Here is a 15,669-nt window from a genome sequence, read left to right as displayed (position 1 = left end):
TACACCATACTACCTCTGATTGCAGCTTGCTTCTAGCAGCCCTTCAATTCACAGGCTACTGTATATTATTCAGTACTGTATATTTTTCCTCCATATAGTTTACTCAAGGTGACATTTGTGGGACACACTGATAAAGTCATTCTTCCCGCAGCTTATACCAACTCTATAGGACTAAACAGAAATTCCCCATTATTTTAGTTTTTTTGTTGTTGAGGGAGACAACTGCCCTTATGATCTACAGTGCGGAGTAGCAGAGTAGTCCCCGACAGAAAGAAGTGCCTTTAACACCGGCTCCTTGGCAGCCTCACAGGAGCCTAGTGAGTATATTGTCGCTCGCTCTTAACCAAATGTATTTCCAGTCTGTCTGTGATACCCTAACAATAGGAGCAGGCCCACGATTCCCAACATATTTGTCAAATCACCGCACCTGTGAAGATCACTCTGCTCAAGATAAATTTGAGGTTGGAGTGTTCGGCTACTGAATAAATATTTTTATTACGTTGTTGTCTCTATTTGGCTGAGCGGATGAGGATTCTCCTCACATGAAGTGCAGTGGTGAAAGCCATGATAAATTGCACTCTTTGTTGACACCTTCATTGGGTTATTTATGGCTCATTAATTGAACTGAAAAGGAGAGTTGTAGGCGCAGCGGGGGGAGTCACTGCGCTAGGCCTTCATGGCACTGCCTCGCAGCAGCCCACAGGGCTGGGAGGAGATAGGAGACGAGAGGAGGCGTCCTATTCTCACATCTGTCTGACTGTTTCCTGTTTGCTGGGGAGAAAAGTGAGAGAATACTCTCGTCAGGGGCGGGCAGAGAAACGGGGAAGACAACCATGAGACGACGGCCCCCACCCATCCCATCCCAGCCCCTCTCTCACATAAGCTCCCTCTTTCAAAACCTGAAAGGGTTTTTATTTTAATCTTCTCCTGTGTATTCTTTTAGTCCAAGGAGATGTGCTTTAATCATCTTGAGGTTTGTATTGTAAAGGACTGAATGCACTGTTCATTCAGTCCTTTACGGAATCGAGAAGAACATAGCTGCAAGATCTGTTTGCAATTACATGAATGCTTTCTTTAATATTAATTCAGTAGGCCTATTCATTCCATGATGTGAAATTGCATTATGAGCTTGTGTACACAAATGTAGGATTTGCTACAAGCAGTATTATGTTGCTCTGACTGAATAGTCTATAAGATAAAATATCCCCTCTCTTTTGATCTACAATCTCCTTTCAAAGCTTTGGATTTCCCAAGGAGGAAAGGGGCACTTCAGACATGAGCTCGGGAACACACTTGATTAACAAGTGGATTAACGATGCTCGTTTCATGGAAGGGTGTACCCCAAAGAACTTCAAAGGCCAACTGGAGTGAGTGCCCACGAGGTACAGTAATGAGGCCTTCCTTCCTGAGAGTACTGACAGACTTTATTCCTTCACTTCAACCTGATCATTTTTTCCCCTTTCTGGTGCTTTATCTATTTTTCTCTATCTCTATTTGTCTCTTTCTCTCATCATCTCCCACTCTATTTCTGTTGATTGGTCTTAGAATTCCTTTCTCCACCAAGGGTTTGTTACAGCAGGTCAATGTTACACTTGCCCCTGCACATTGACTGTATCCGGTACCCCCTGTATATGTGTAACCTTTAGTGAAATAGGCAGGTCAGTTAAGAACAAATTTTATTTACAATGACAGCCTATCCCTGCCAAAACCTGACTACACTGGGCCAATTGTGCGCCACCCTATGGGACTCCCAATCACAGCCGGATGTGAGGCAGCCTGGATTTGAACTAGGTACTGCAGTGACATCTCTTGCACTAAGATGCAGTGTCTTAGACCACTGCACCACTCGGGAGCCTCACTAATGTTATTTTACTGCTGCTCTTTATATATATTTATATATTTAATTTATTTTTTATTTTTACTTAGCTATTTTTTACTTGACTCTTATTTTTCTTTAAACTGCATTGTTGGTTAAGGGCTTGTATGTAAGCACACCTGTTGTATTCGGCGCATGTGACAAATAACATTTGATTTGATTTGTATGTCCTGTATTGTATGTCAACTATCTCTGCATAATTGCAGATTTCTAGTGTAATTCCAGACATATCCCATCCCATCCTGGGGATCCACAGGAGCAGAGCAGGATCATGTTTGTTTGTATAGTTTGCCAGGCTCTAAGTCTCTTCATGTGTCTATGTCCTTGAACTGTAAGTGCTTAGGCTCATCCAGCCAGGGTCCCCTACTACCCTACTGCTGACATGTCACTCCCGTCACAGCTGCCAGTCAGCTCTCAGTGACGCTGGCCCACATCCTCCAACACTTTATGTCTCTCAACACCAAGTCCTCAGTGTCTCTGTGAGAGAGGGACATGTCTGGACCTGTCTGTCACAGATGACTCACCCCCCAGCTGGACTGCAGAGGGGGCCATTCTCTTTCTAAGCACCAGGGTGTCTTCCAGAGACAGGCAGATTGCGTCAGTCTGGACAGCTACTGTGCTGTACCACAGTGGACCAACATTCCTATCTTCTCCCTCCATGATTTTGTATTATTTTGAGCTGGCAAGCACACAAGTGATAGTAATCTACACTTCAATTAGATCGCACGACTCATCAGATGCTATCTTGTGTGCTGGAGCTAGAGAGTGTGAGTGAGTGAGTGTGCTTTGAGGCAGGCAAAGTGTCACTGTGAAGTAGCACCTTGGTATTACTGTGAAGGTTACCCATTGAGCGTGTGTCTGAGTTTTAGTAAAGGCTTATACTGTAGGTAAAGAACCTGCAAAACAAATGATGCTGTGCTTTTTAAGTGCTGTACTTTATTTCACCACAACCTGCAACCAGCGAAGGGCTGACTCTACTCCCCAAACAGATCCACTATTAAAATGTAGTCTATTGTCATTCAACCAGTCATAAATTACAGTACACCAGGGACCACTGAAATAGAGAGAGTTCCAAAAGCAATGTAAAATAATATTTTGCTTGAATTGTCACTGTTGGTGCTATTGTATGTCCACATTATTAATGTGTTTCTCCTTTCTCTGTTTTTGTTTGGTGATGATGTGTGCTGTGCCTCGCTGCTTCATCAACCTGATCATGTACAAAAGGTAAGTGTCATAATGCCTGTCTCATAATCCAGAACACTCATTGAGTTATTTAAAAATAGATGTCGCTCACTTTCTAAACGTACACTCATATCATTGACCAAATATGTACTTCTGTGTAGGTGGACTCACGAACAAGCAAGGTACGTGAACTACATATTATAACTGTATGTCAGTCAACATCAACAGATGATTGTATTTGTGTCTTAACAAAATAACATATTTGTGTCTAACAAAATTACCATATTTATGTTAAAGAAAATGAGTAAAAAGGCCTCACAATCCTGCATTTGGTATTTGTTTCCTTCCGATGTGTTAGCTAGGCAGTCTCTTCCTCTGCAACCGTTGCAAGGCAGTCACACAGAGCAGAGCTACAGTTCCAGTGTTCTTCCACCGAGGGGCAGGTATTCTGGTCTAATACTGTCCCACCCGCTAACACAGGAAAATCAAGATGGATGGGTAGATTCCATCGGTTTTTATCATCCCTTAATGTGCAGTTATACAGTGACAGAGAACTCTCCTAGAAGAGGACAGGCCAATGTTTGAACATTTTGCAGGCGGGACATAGCACTCTCCAGGCACAGCCATTAAGTTCCATCAGGGAGGCAGTCTCAGGTAGGCAGTAGACACAATACCCTGACCTCCCCTGCTGCCAAAGCTGGGAACATCTCTCTATATTTCTTTCTCCCTATTTCTTTCTTTCTTTCTTTCTCTCTCTCTCTCTCTCTCTCTCTCTCTCTCCTCTGTTGAGGAGAGCCATTCCACGTGGAACTATAGCGCTCCTCTCATCACTACGAGGTGCTTTGTTGTCCTTTTAAATGCAAGTGTCAGGTCTCAAGTAGTTGCTCTTCTCCCTCCTTTTGTGCATGGACATAAATATATTGTGCTATCTTCACGTTTGTTCAATGATATTCTCCTGTAGTGATACTGAATGGTAGCCATGGTCCGATTTTCAAGGGAAACAGGATATTAAAAACATATGTCAGAAAGGTTTCTTACAAATCAACACTGAGCACAATCCGACCCTCTCCACAATGTGAAAATGTAAACAGATATTCCTGTATATTTTTATCAAAGAGAATGTGACTTGTACTCTATTACACAGTCCATATGGGGGGGATGTGTTCTCTGTCTTTGTTAGTATGTCACCCGTTGATAAAAGTGCCTTGATGTTGGAATAACTAACAAAATGTGGAAAATCTGAATATATTTAGCGGCACTTTTCAAACCAGGTTGTATGCAATGAAGGTCTCAGTTGCACATTGCTGTCTAAAAGACTGCTTATTGACAGACCTTCAGCGTCATGGGTTTCGCGTGTTCTTTGAATCTGTCGTACTCCAGCAAATGTGATCCTCTCTGATGCTTCTATTTGAACTTATTTTGATATCCCTGAGCATTAAGAGAAGTGACAGCTTACAAATAAATCCATAATTATCACATCTGAAAGCCGCCATCCCAAACTTTATTTGCATATGGAACACTTTGAGGGATGGGGCTGATATACCCTAAGGGTCTGGCAGACTCTGGCAAAATGGCTGCTGTCATCTTTCTTCTCAGAAACCCACTGGAAAATAGAGGCAGAGAACATGTAGCGAGACAATAATGCTCTGTTAAGGTCCAATGCCAATATCAAATCATTTCTGGGTAATGATTAAGTACCTTGATGTGATTGTTTTCAATTAAACATTTCAAAAAGAAACAAAAATAGCTTCTTCGCAAAAGAGCAGTTTCTCAAGTGAGAATTTTGCTAGGACTGTCTGGGAGTGGTCTGTGGGAGTGGTCTGTGGGAGATTTATGTAGCGATAACATGCAGTTTACACTACTGCAGGCTGCCATATGCTACTAAATTATCCTTAGAACTTCCAATTTTTGAATAATCTGGTGCAATAGGTGCAATAGAAGCATACATCTGGTACAGTAGAAGCAAATATTGGTACCATGATTGTCTTCGAAAAGTGTATTTATTTACACAAAGATTGAACCCATTTTTCCCCTTTACTACTATATAATAGGGAATCCTTTTTTCTGCAAACAATGCCTGCAGTACAGCGGTCGACTTGAACTCCATCCCACCCAAACGGGCAGAAATGTGTTTTCAAACAGCTCTTACAATAAAAGGGCATTATCATAGTTTTCACAGTATTACAGTATTTCAACCTATAGTGTGGAAATGTATAAAAAACTGAGGAAAATCATATGTTTGACAACAGTGGGCCTTTAAAAAAGTCTAAGTAGGCAGGACTGACTAAGGTATAGTGGAGTGTAAAAAAAAAACTGAGGACAAAATTGTTCCCATTGTATTTCCCCAGTGTATTTCCCAACAGAGCAAGGCCTGCCAAGGCCCCGCAGGCTTCATTTCACCCCTTCAAAACCTAACATATTTTTGGAGTGTTCTGAAGATCGGAACACAATGACTGCCTGTAGAATTTCATCTTAATTCTACCTGGGAACACAAAAGACAAATCATGGCCATCACAAAAGCCTTGTTCCTGTCGCACAGTGTGTGATAGGACAGGCTCAGGCAGCATAAATGCCTGTCCCTTCAGAGAGCAGAGAGAGAAAGATAGACAGAGAGGAGAATGGTCCCAGGCCAGACATAAGATTACTTCCTGTCCTGTCAGTAGAGGATAGGTTTAGCACAAACAGCAGACAGGTATTATATAGGATCTATATGTATCAATCAGGTTTTTGATGAGAACATCACCCAGACGTTGGCTATGTGTATTATATTTTTAATGCATGTCCCAATCTTTAGTTTGATATAGGCTAATAGTTTCACGCTGAAGCAACAGCGTAGCAGAAGGCTATAGGAGATACTATATTGCTACTGAATTACTCCTGAATAGATTGGGTTTTCCTCCCTCCTCTACTGCTCCACATCCTCAGTGAGTCACTGCCACATGGCACTATGGAAAGGGGTCATGTTTATCCAGCAACGTCTGGAAAGAAAAACCCATAGAACTGTTAACTGCTATCCCTTTCACCGTTGGGCAGTAGTAGCGGCATCAGAGATGTGTTTTTTCGGTGGCTTCTCTCCTCTGCTCCACCTTCTGAACAGATATCGATATTCCCCTATGAGGTTCTGCCACGGTACCTCCCCCTAAAGTTGCAGCTAAAGCTCATCTAATTGGTTGCTGGGCTTTAATTAGCTCAGTGCGTTTGCATGTCTGCCATTAGGAATTCAAATGGGGTGGTAGCTGACATTATCCCTTCTCTCCTTCTCCTCTTGCCAGAATCCGTCCCTGTCTAATTCTCCATTTCCCCAGATCCTGTTTTTAAAATTTTATTTAGGCTGTCATTTATTTAACAAGGGATTATTTATTTAGTGCATCAAATAATTCCTGAATGAATATTTATATATTTGTGGGAGCTTTAAATATTTACATGTCTCCACTTCTGGTTTTCAAGCCACTGTAATGAGTGTTGTTGTTGGAGGTTCAGGGGAATAACAAGACTGGTTTCAAAGTGAAAATTCCTTAGAATATATTCAAACTTAATTTCTTAGAATTTATTATCAGAGTTGATGCCCTAATGATAGTGTAATTGAAGGTATATTATGGATACTCTGGCTGCAGTGATGGTAATTTATTTGGCTGTTGATATTCATTTGAACGAAAATGAATGATTCATGTTAGGGGGTGCTGTGTGTAAACATGACCTTGTGTCAACTCCTGCACTGATGCTGTCTGAGATTCCTACTTGACCAAATTCTCTTAATCCTTAGCCATTTTAACCTATTGCCCCCTTTTCTCTGCATCTTGTTTTACACATACTTTATTGTGTAATAATGGATTATTAAAGAGGAGAATCATCTTGAACCAGTCATGCCCTCACGGTTTACAGTGCTGTGATTCCCACTGGTCTAGCTGGGCATGATGAGCCACACCACTTTGTTTCCATACACCCAGCCTTATTAACAGACGTTGCAGGCGATACGATACTGTAGCAGGAGAACTAAGCAGAGCGGGCAGGTAGCAGGCAGTTAGACAGGCAGCGTGGCTGGTTAGCTGTTGAACCAGGGAATGCCTCTTTCCACTAGAACTAGAAACCCCAGCCTAGATCCTAATGACTAACTACAATAAAGAGGGGAGGGGAGGAAGAGGCTGATTTGTTCTGCATGCTAAATATGGCCTGTAATCTTTATTCCTCAGAGTACCTTATTAAAAGTGAAAGGAAGATGAAATCCCACCACCCGGGCCATCCGTTCTGCTGTTTATTAGAGAGGCTTTTCTCGGCTAATATTGAGGTTATGGTAACCTTAGCGGTGATAGATGCATGTTGTGACTTCAGGTAATAATAGCAATGATTGATTCCCACCTGAACCCTGGAGGTGTAATCTAGCGAGATGGAAAAGATAAAGTGTCAGGGAGCTTTTGAAAGATACACACAGGTACAGGCAGATCAGATCCAGGAGTGCTGTTTTTCATCGGCTAGACAACCCCTTGTTGTCTGAATTTATGATGCTTCACCTCATCTCTAATTCATCATTAATTAACTACTGTTTTCTTTACTAAAATCCATCACTTTTTGTCATTTTTATTTGTGAACTTTCTTTGAAAATATAGATATTTTTTTGCTGAAGGGGAATAAGTTGTATACAAGCCCTGAAGCCCAAGGCAAATCTTTTTTTATAAATTACTCTTGGAATTATCTCAATCAAAAGACTTAGTATTTTATTTTAATGATTTTGTATCTTGTTTAAATTACTTAGTTAAAAAAAATAAACAAAGTCGTTCAAACAAGATGCAAAGGGCGCAATTTTCAGCATGTGTTAAGGCAGCGCTAGTGTCAAACGCACGTTAGTTTGCAATTCACCGTGTAAAAACTGCCGCTCTGGCATTTTCCAGCCCTAATAACAGGTTCGGCAATTTACCTGTCTAATTCAGCTCACAGCACTGATATGGATATTTAAAACCAACCAAAAGCTGGTTTTAGTGGTAACACAGTTGGTTATGCCATGAACTTTGACAGCGGAAACGCAGCCTGTCCAGCCATGACGCACACTGGCCATATGCACATGGAACAAGAGTAGCCTAATGTGCTTTTGGTGCCTGTATACTTATTTTTCTTCCCATTTGATTTGATTTGATTAAAAAACAAGAATAACCTCCGCCTCCTCTCAACGAAGGCTTTTATTCGCCTGCCGAATGGAATCGCAAAGTAGTCAAGACTGTCGATAAAGGGTTTGGCTCCTGAAACCGCTTGGAAGTAAATCTTAATCTTAATCTTAATCACCAAAGCTTTAATAAAATATAAAGTTTGAGAGGAACAAAACAGTGAGCTGACATTCCCTTTTTATCTATGCACTGTAGACAGGTCCACATTACTTTAGCATTGCAGGTCCCGTTTTGGACGTGCCTAAAACCCCCTCCATGATGTAGGCTACGTGCCCATGCCCATCATGAAACGAGAGATGAGAACCTTGGTGAATACCGGTGAACCTCGTATTTAGAAGTTATCTGTAACCTGTAAACGTATTAGAATGATTCATCTTCCTGGTTTTATGGTGACATAGTCTGTGGAGCGCTTGAATTTCTGGAGATTTGTGAATGTGATCTGATCTGTAAGATGATTCCAATTATGTTCATAAACCATAGGCCTATTTGGGAGCAGTATAAAGGTTAGTAGACATTCTCCCTTTCTCTTTATATTGGATCTTTGTCCAGCTACTGTGAAAAGTTTGGATGTGTGTAAAACCCTTCATAAACGGCGTTGTTTTAGTATTACATGTCCATGGGGAGGAATTATGGTGCCTGTTTAAAACATGTCTTTGTTTTGTTTAGAATTTGATTACAATTATACATTTATTTTCATGCCTTATCAATAATGAATTGAATCTTGCTTTTTTACAATGTTTGGTATGTCCATGCTCAGCCATAATGCAATTTACAGTAGGCCTAGCCCCTATGTCCATGCTCAGCCATAATGCAATTTACAGTAGGCCTAGCCCCTATGTCCGTGTGAATGCTATTGAAGCCATACAAATACTTAGAACAATGTGGAATGCAAATGAATTCAAATGAACCTATTTAGCAAAGATGGGATAGGTCTACATTTAGTTATTTCGTTTCTGTAAGCCATTTAACAAACTAGAACGGACTAACATTGGAATTGGAATTGGAGTACCGTAAATACACCACATATTTAGCCATGGAGTGCATTCTGTTTGGCCAGTGAGGGGCCAAGCCTAGACAAACCCACAACTTTATATTCTTCAAAACTCAGACCTTAGGGAAAATGGCAAAAATATTTCTGACACACCCCTGAACCTATAGCACTACCGCCTGCGTTAAGATTAAAATAGAGCCCTAAGTCGTTTAAACGTGTGAATGACTTCATTGTTATTTTGTCTTATTGTGCCAAATTTGTTATGCAGCGCTAGTTGTGCCTGTCAGAACATTGCTGCAGCCATTCATTCACTGATTCCATCCATTGATATGATTATTAATTGACAGTTCTTTTATAGGGCTGCTTATGAATGCCAGAGCATGTACTGTAAGTGGGCCAACAAGATCTCACGGTTTTACCAATTTGACTTCAGACCGTTATTGTATGATCAAATTAATATTGGTGAGTATCATCTATACCTAATTGACTTCTTTGTGATTGCCTTTGCTTATTTACATAATACATTATGTGTCACTGCATGTGCAAAAATAGGGTATGGATAACTACAGTGTAAACAATGAGAAAGTGATCAGCATATTTTAATTGTATGTGTGCATTCTGGAGCATTCTGTTAATGAAGCTCGGAGTGCTCAGAGACAATAGTCCCAGATGGGTTTTTTCCTGCCTCACACCTTTACTGTTGTTGAGCTGCATAAGATGGCAGCACTATTATTCTATTAGTAGCTTATTAATGAAGCTAATTTGTGTAACTGTTATTAAATCCTTTGAAAGATTGTTTGTGTTCAGATGAAATTAAACGCATCCCAGAAGCCATCCATTGTGGCGGATAGATTACAAGAGAAATAAGGTTATTTGAAAAATGATATTTTATGGGCGGAAATGTTTCACCGTACCTCAGGGGCAGTGATGACAGGGAAACACTGCAGTCCTCCTTCATGTTGAGATGTTTTTTTTTAGTCAAAGTACCAGGGGAGAACACTAAGTGTGATTTATTCATCCCTTGACCAGTAAAAGGTATCAGCCAGGTGAAAATGGATGCTGGGAGTATTGACAGGAGAAAAGGGCCGTGCAGTTGTCCTGCTCTGTCACACCAGATTGAGCGAGGGGGGAATGTGTCCTCTGCTATACCTCACTGTGTGTGCTTTGTAGGAGGCAGTTCTGATAATACACACACCGTGACTAGTAATACCTTTTTGCATTTATTTTACTTGGTTGCTACAGTATATGGTGTTCCCACTCTCTCTGTTGGAGAGTTCTGATTTATCTAATGGACAATTTACATGTTTCTATTCCTTATATAAGCCCTCCCTCTCTGCATTTCTATGTGATAATTGTCCTTTATTTGTGGCCGTTGCTTAACAGTATCCTGGAGCGCATTGGATACATCTCAGACGGGGATCTGATTTCCCACATGAACAGATCAAATCACCTCTTTTGTTCACTGGTTCTATCTGGCAGTGTGGAGAGCTGGAACATTTTCGCAGGGCTTTCCCTTATAGAGGAGAAGGAAGATGAAGAAATCAAAAGCACTGTAGCTTGAGAACAATTTCTCCACAACTCCAACTGCGAAAGGGTAGAGCATCTCCGTGGGATTTTATATTTAGCATTTGCTATGCTACTTATGAAATATTTCATAAATGTGAATATATTAGACAGGGTGAACAGTGTGGTAAGTCATTCCATATGCACTGCCATAGCAACACGACGTTCCACCTTATCTGTTTAGAGCCCATGATTCTTAAACTGTTGGTTGCCCACGTTTCCATTTTTAATCAGGGAGTGTTTGGTATACCCTCCAGCAGGGATCTAGATAAAAGGATTATCTCAGCCTCTACTAGTTAACCACGTTTCTACCCAGCCAGCCAGCCCCCAAAATTAAAAAGTATGGATTTGTAATGCTTATTTCAATGTATTTTCATCATTTCTCATGACTTTGGTTTAAATATTGTTTTTGTAATTTAGCGAACGCGCACATCGAGAGTAATTAGGGTTAAGACACATCAACAGATTTTTCACCTAGTTGGCTCAGGGATTCAAACCAGTGACCTTTCTGTTACTGCTCTAAAGATCTTAAACGTCAGACTATCTGCCACCCTAATGATGGATACAGTTACGGATATGAAACAGAATATTGAAGTCTCTCCCTGCATTAGTACAGTATTTGATATTGATCTTTCAATAATTATGATGTATCGAAAGTGTTATTTTGCATGACTATCCATAACTTACAATATAGCTTTACTTCAGTGAACAATAATATTGCCCCTTGCCAGTGTATAATTCCTACATTATTTTGAGCTCTGAAACTCCAAACTGATATGACGCTAGTTATGTGCCTATTTTTGCAAATATGTACTGCTACATTGAAGCATATTTTTTATCAATTTGTTACAACATTTAGTTCCTACACATGCACACATTTGCGTTCAGCTTTCAAATGTTTTTCATTTGAGAATTATAGACTGTAAAATATGATACTATAATATGATACTATTCTTTCCACCAAAATGTCTCAATATTGAAAATGCTATTAGGTAGAAGCTATTGTAAATTACAGTGATATTGCTCCTTTCCAAAAGCTCCATCCCCAAATTCTACATTTTAAAACACAAACTGCCAGGGATCTGCCAGGCTCCTGAAATTCAGAATAACATTAATTCCATGACTAAAATACTGTAACTATAGTAACAATTGTATCATTAGCAACACACACTCAAAAACCAGGACTAGAAATATGAAAGGACAAATGGAAAGAAAAAATATTCCAAACCGTTTCAATACACTAATAGTTCATGAATCCGTTCAATACCCTGGTTAAAATTACAACCTTGTGAAGTGAATCTTTGACCAAAGCCTTGACTAAAGTGTTGGCTAGGAGAAGATAGAGTTGTGTCTTGTGGAGGCCATCCAGATGTCTTCATTAATGAGTGGTTCCAGAAGGCCCAGCTCTGCTCTGTTAGGCTGCAGGCAGTTCATTATGCTGGCCACATAGAGGACCCCTGGTTGGATAGCACAGACTAGCAGAGTAGAACTTGCTCCTTTGTCACTGCTGTTACCATTAGCTAGAGATTTGCATATTTCTCTGGGAAGCATTAAAGGAATACAAAAAAGACTAATTCACTATTGAAAGTCTCCCTTTCAAGATTAAAAGAGTTCCATTAGAAATGTATGACTGCTCATGTAGCTTTTATTTCATTTCTCTGTCACTGTCCCCCCTACTTTTGTGGAAGGCTTTGATTATCCTCCAGGTTGGAAAAATAACTGAAATAGAAAAAAAAAATAACAGCTGCCACTGGTGCTAATGCTGCTTGGTGTAAATGGCATTTGCCTTTCATGGCAGAATTCCTTTGTTCTTTGATTAACTTTGTCTAAAACTCTCATGGTGTATTTAGGCCTTAAGGAAACAATGAATCCTACAAACTCAGATGAAACTCAGGATACTTCAGTTGGCTCCTCGTACCAGAAAATGGCAGTCATATTTAGTGGATCTAGGGTACAGGTAAAAATCTCATCTCATATTGAAAATGTTCCTCTAAATTATAAGTGATTGGAAAATACATCAAGACAACATCTTCAATCATCAGATTATTTTCTCAAGGAAAATGTAGAAAATGTAACCACGCAGTAGTGTTTTACACTGTTTAGGAGTATGAGTTAAGACAATATGTTAGGTGACTTAACCAGCTTTGAAATGCCTGATATATGGTACGCTTTATGTAAATACAAAGCAAAGGTGACATTTTTTACAATTTCAATTTGATCATTGTAATTATAACATATAGTTCATTCATAATGGTTTGTGTAATTTATTAATATTTTATTAGTAAATTCGTACTAACAATTAGCCTACCTTTATGATTAAGCTTGCTTATTATTTAAGCCTTGTTTTCAAGTTGTCTTATTCACCTTCTTGCCACTGAGTTTGTGCTCTCGCAGAGAGACTCTCAGTAAAGTGCATGTGGCTAGGGTGATTCTACCTCAGCGGTGCCACACACACCTGGATGAGGGCATGTGAGAAGCACACCTAGAGGAGGTGCCCACAATGCTTATCACTCTGACCTCAATTCAGGGAAGAGGGACAATTTCCCAAACAGCTGGGGATCAATCAAAGCCCACTTGAAATATGCCACCTACCACTTTTACATTAGGAAACACGCTGTTCCAAATGGGGCATTTTGACTCTATTTTTGATTATTTAACAGGCAAAGCTGTCTCCTCATGGGGCCACAAGTGCCAAATTAAACCCCCCCCCCATGCCACCTCCTCTTTCCTGGGCTATGTAAGCTACAATAGGGAGGTAGAGGGGATAGGGGAGGAAAGTTTGGACTTAAAGGGATAGTTCACTCAAAATTACAAAATGACACATTGGTTTCCTTACCATGTAAGCAGTCTATGGACAAGATGTTACAGCAATCAATGCTTTGGTTTAGTTTCCCTGGCACTGTTTCCACATGCTAACGTTTTAGCATTTGTGGCACAAATCTCATTCAAGTTATGGGACCAATTTTTGCATTGTTTTGTGCATCATGTTTAAATAATCCGAAAGTATCTAATAATGATTGTGAAGCCCAAAAAGTAACTTAATTAAAGATGTTTTGAACATGATGCGCGAACAATGCTAATATCGGTCCCATGAATGGGATTTGTGACTAGAATGGGATTTGTGACACAAATGCTATTACATTAACATGTGAAAACAGTCGCAGAGAAACTTGATTGATGTCATATGTTGTCCATAGAATAATTACAGGGCAAGTAAACTGATATGTCAATTTGAAATTTGGGCAAACTATCCCTTTAAGTCTAGGGATCTAGTCACACAGTGAGGACAAGATGCAGGATTTATGTTTGAACCAATATTACGCATCCACCATCCTCCCTTTGCGTACTATATTTTGTACATGTTAAGTATGTGAACTAGGGTTGCAAAGCTATCGGTAATTTCCCAAAGTTACCGGAATGTTCAGGAATTTTGGTAATTATAACAAAATGGACCCATGTGGCTCAGTTGGTAAAGCATGGCGCTTGCAACAACAGGGTTGTGGGTTTAATTCCCACAGGGGACCAGTACGAAAATGAAAAAAATTGTATGAAAATGGATGCACTCACTACTGTAAGTTGCTCTGGATAAGAGCGTCTACTAAAATGTTAAATCTATGGCAGTCTAGCCTAACTTTGGTAGTTTATACTTTAAAAACTTTTAAACAATGATTCATATATATTATTAATTTATTATATCTGTGTCCATATTGTCCATGAGTTTCCAGTAGATATGGTTCAAGAAAAAATTGCCTAATTAATGAAAAAAAGGATCAAATCAACAATGGTATTATTTTCTATTAACTCTCAAACTCTTCCAACTATTGACTGTGTTCACAACTGCCACCAGTTTTGCATCAAAACATTGACAACAAATGCATAGTGACATAGTCAAATTAAAATTTGAAAGGATATTTTATTCTGAAACCCTATTAAACACCAATTGTATTCACTAATCCGATGTTTTATATTTAGGATAATGTTTTACAGCTTTGTCATTCTATTATTTTCAAATCATCTTATTTATTATTTCATATATTTTACATGTGATAATGTCACATCAAATCAAATCAAATCAAATTTTATTTGTCACATACACATGGTTAGCAGATGTTAATGCGAGTGTAGCGAAATGCTTGTGCTTCTAGTTCCGACAATGCAGTAATAACCAATAAGTAATCTAACTAACAATTCCAAAACTACTGTCTTATACACAGTGTAAGGGGATAAAGAATACGTACATAAGGATATATGAATGAGTGATGGTACAGAGCAGCATAGGCAAGATACAGTAGATGGTATCGAGTACAGTATATACATATGAGATGAGTATGTAAACAAAGTGGCATAGTTAAAGTGGCTAGTGATACATGTATTACATAAGGATACAGTCGATGATATAGAGTACAGTATATACGTATGCATATGAGATTAATAATGTAGGGTAAGTAACATTATATAAGGTAGCATTGTTTCAAGTGGCTAGTGATATATTTACATCATTTCCCATCAATTCCCATTATTAAAGTGGCTGGAGTTGAGTCAGTGTCAGTGTGTTGGCAGCAGCCACTCAATGTTAGTGGTGGCTGTTTAACAGTCTGATGGCCTTGAGATAGAAGCTGTTTTTCAGTCTCTCGGTCCCAGCTTTGATGCACCTGTACTGACCTCGCCTTCTGGATGATAGCGGGGTGAACAGGCAGTGGCTCGGGTGGTTGATGTCCTTGATGATCTTTATGGCCTTCCTGTAACATCGGGTGGTGTAGGTGTCCTGGAGGACAGGTAGTTTGCCCCTGGTGATGCGTTGTGCAGACCTCACTACCCTCTGGAGAGCCTTACGGTTGAGGGCGGAGCAGTTGCCGTACCAGGCGGTGATACAGCCCGCAAGGATGCTCTCGATTGTGCAT

General features: G+C 39.8%; 1 protein-coding gene across 1 annotated transcript in view; it reads left to right on the top strand.

The window, feature by feature from the left end:
• Window positions 1-15,669, top strand: part of roraa (RAR-related orphan receptor A, paralog a) — a 306,708-nt gene that overhangs the window by 112,147 nt on the left and 178,892 nt on the right. Inside the window, exon 2 of the mRNA XM_031801701.1 lies at window positions 3,220-3,240. Within this exon, the coding sequence (XP_031657561.1) occupies window positions 3,220-3,240 (21 nt within the window). The remainder of the gene's footprint in view (window positions 1-3,219; window positions 3,241-15,669) is intronic.

The sequence above is a fragment of the Oncorhynchus kisutch genome, linkage group LG22 (genome assembly GCF_002021735.2).
Source record: "Oncorhynchus kisutch isolate 150728-3 linkage group LG22, Okis_V2, whole genome shotgun sequence".
Classification (NCBI taxonomy): Eukaryota; Metazoa; Chordata; class Actinopteri; order Salmoniformes; family Salmonidae; genus Oncorhynchus; species Oncorhynchus kisutch.
The sequence above is the reverse complement of the archived record's forward strand: the minus strand, read 5'-3'. Positions and strand labels throughout refer to the sequence as shown.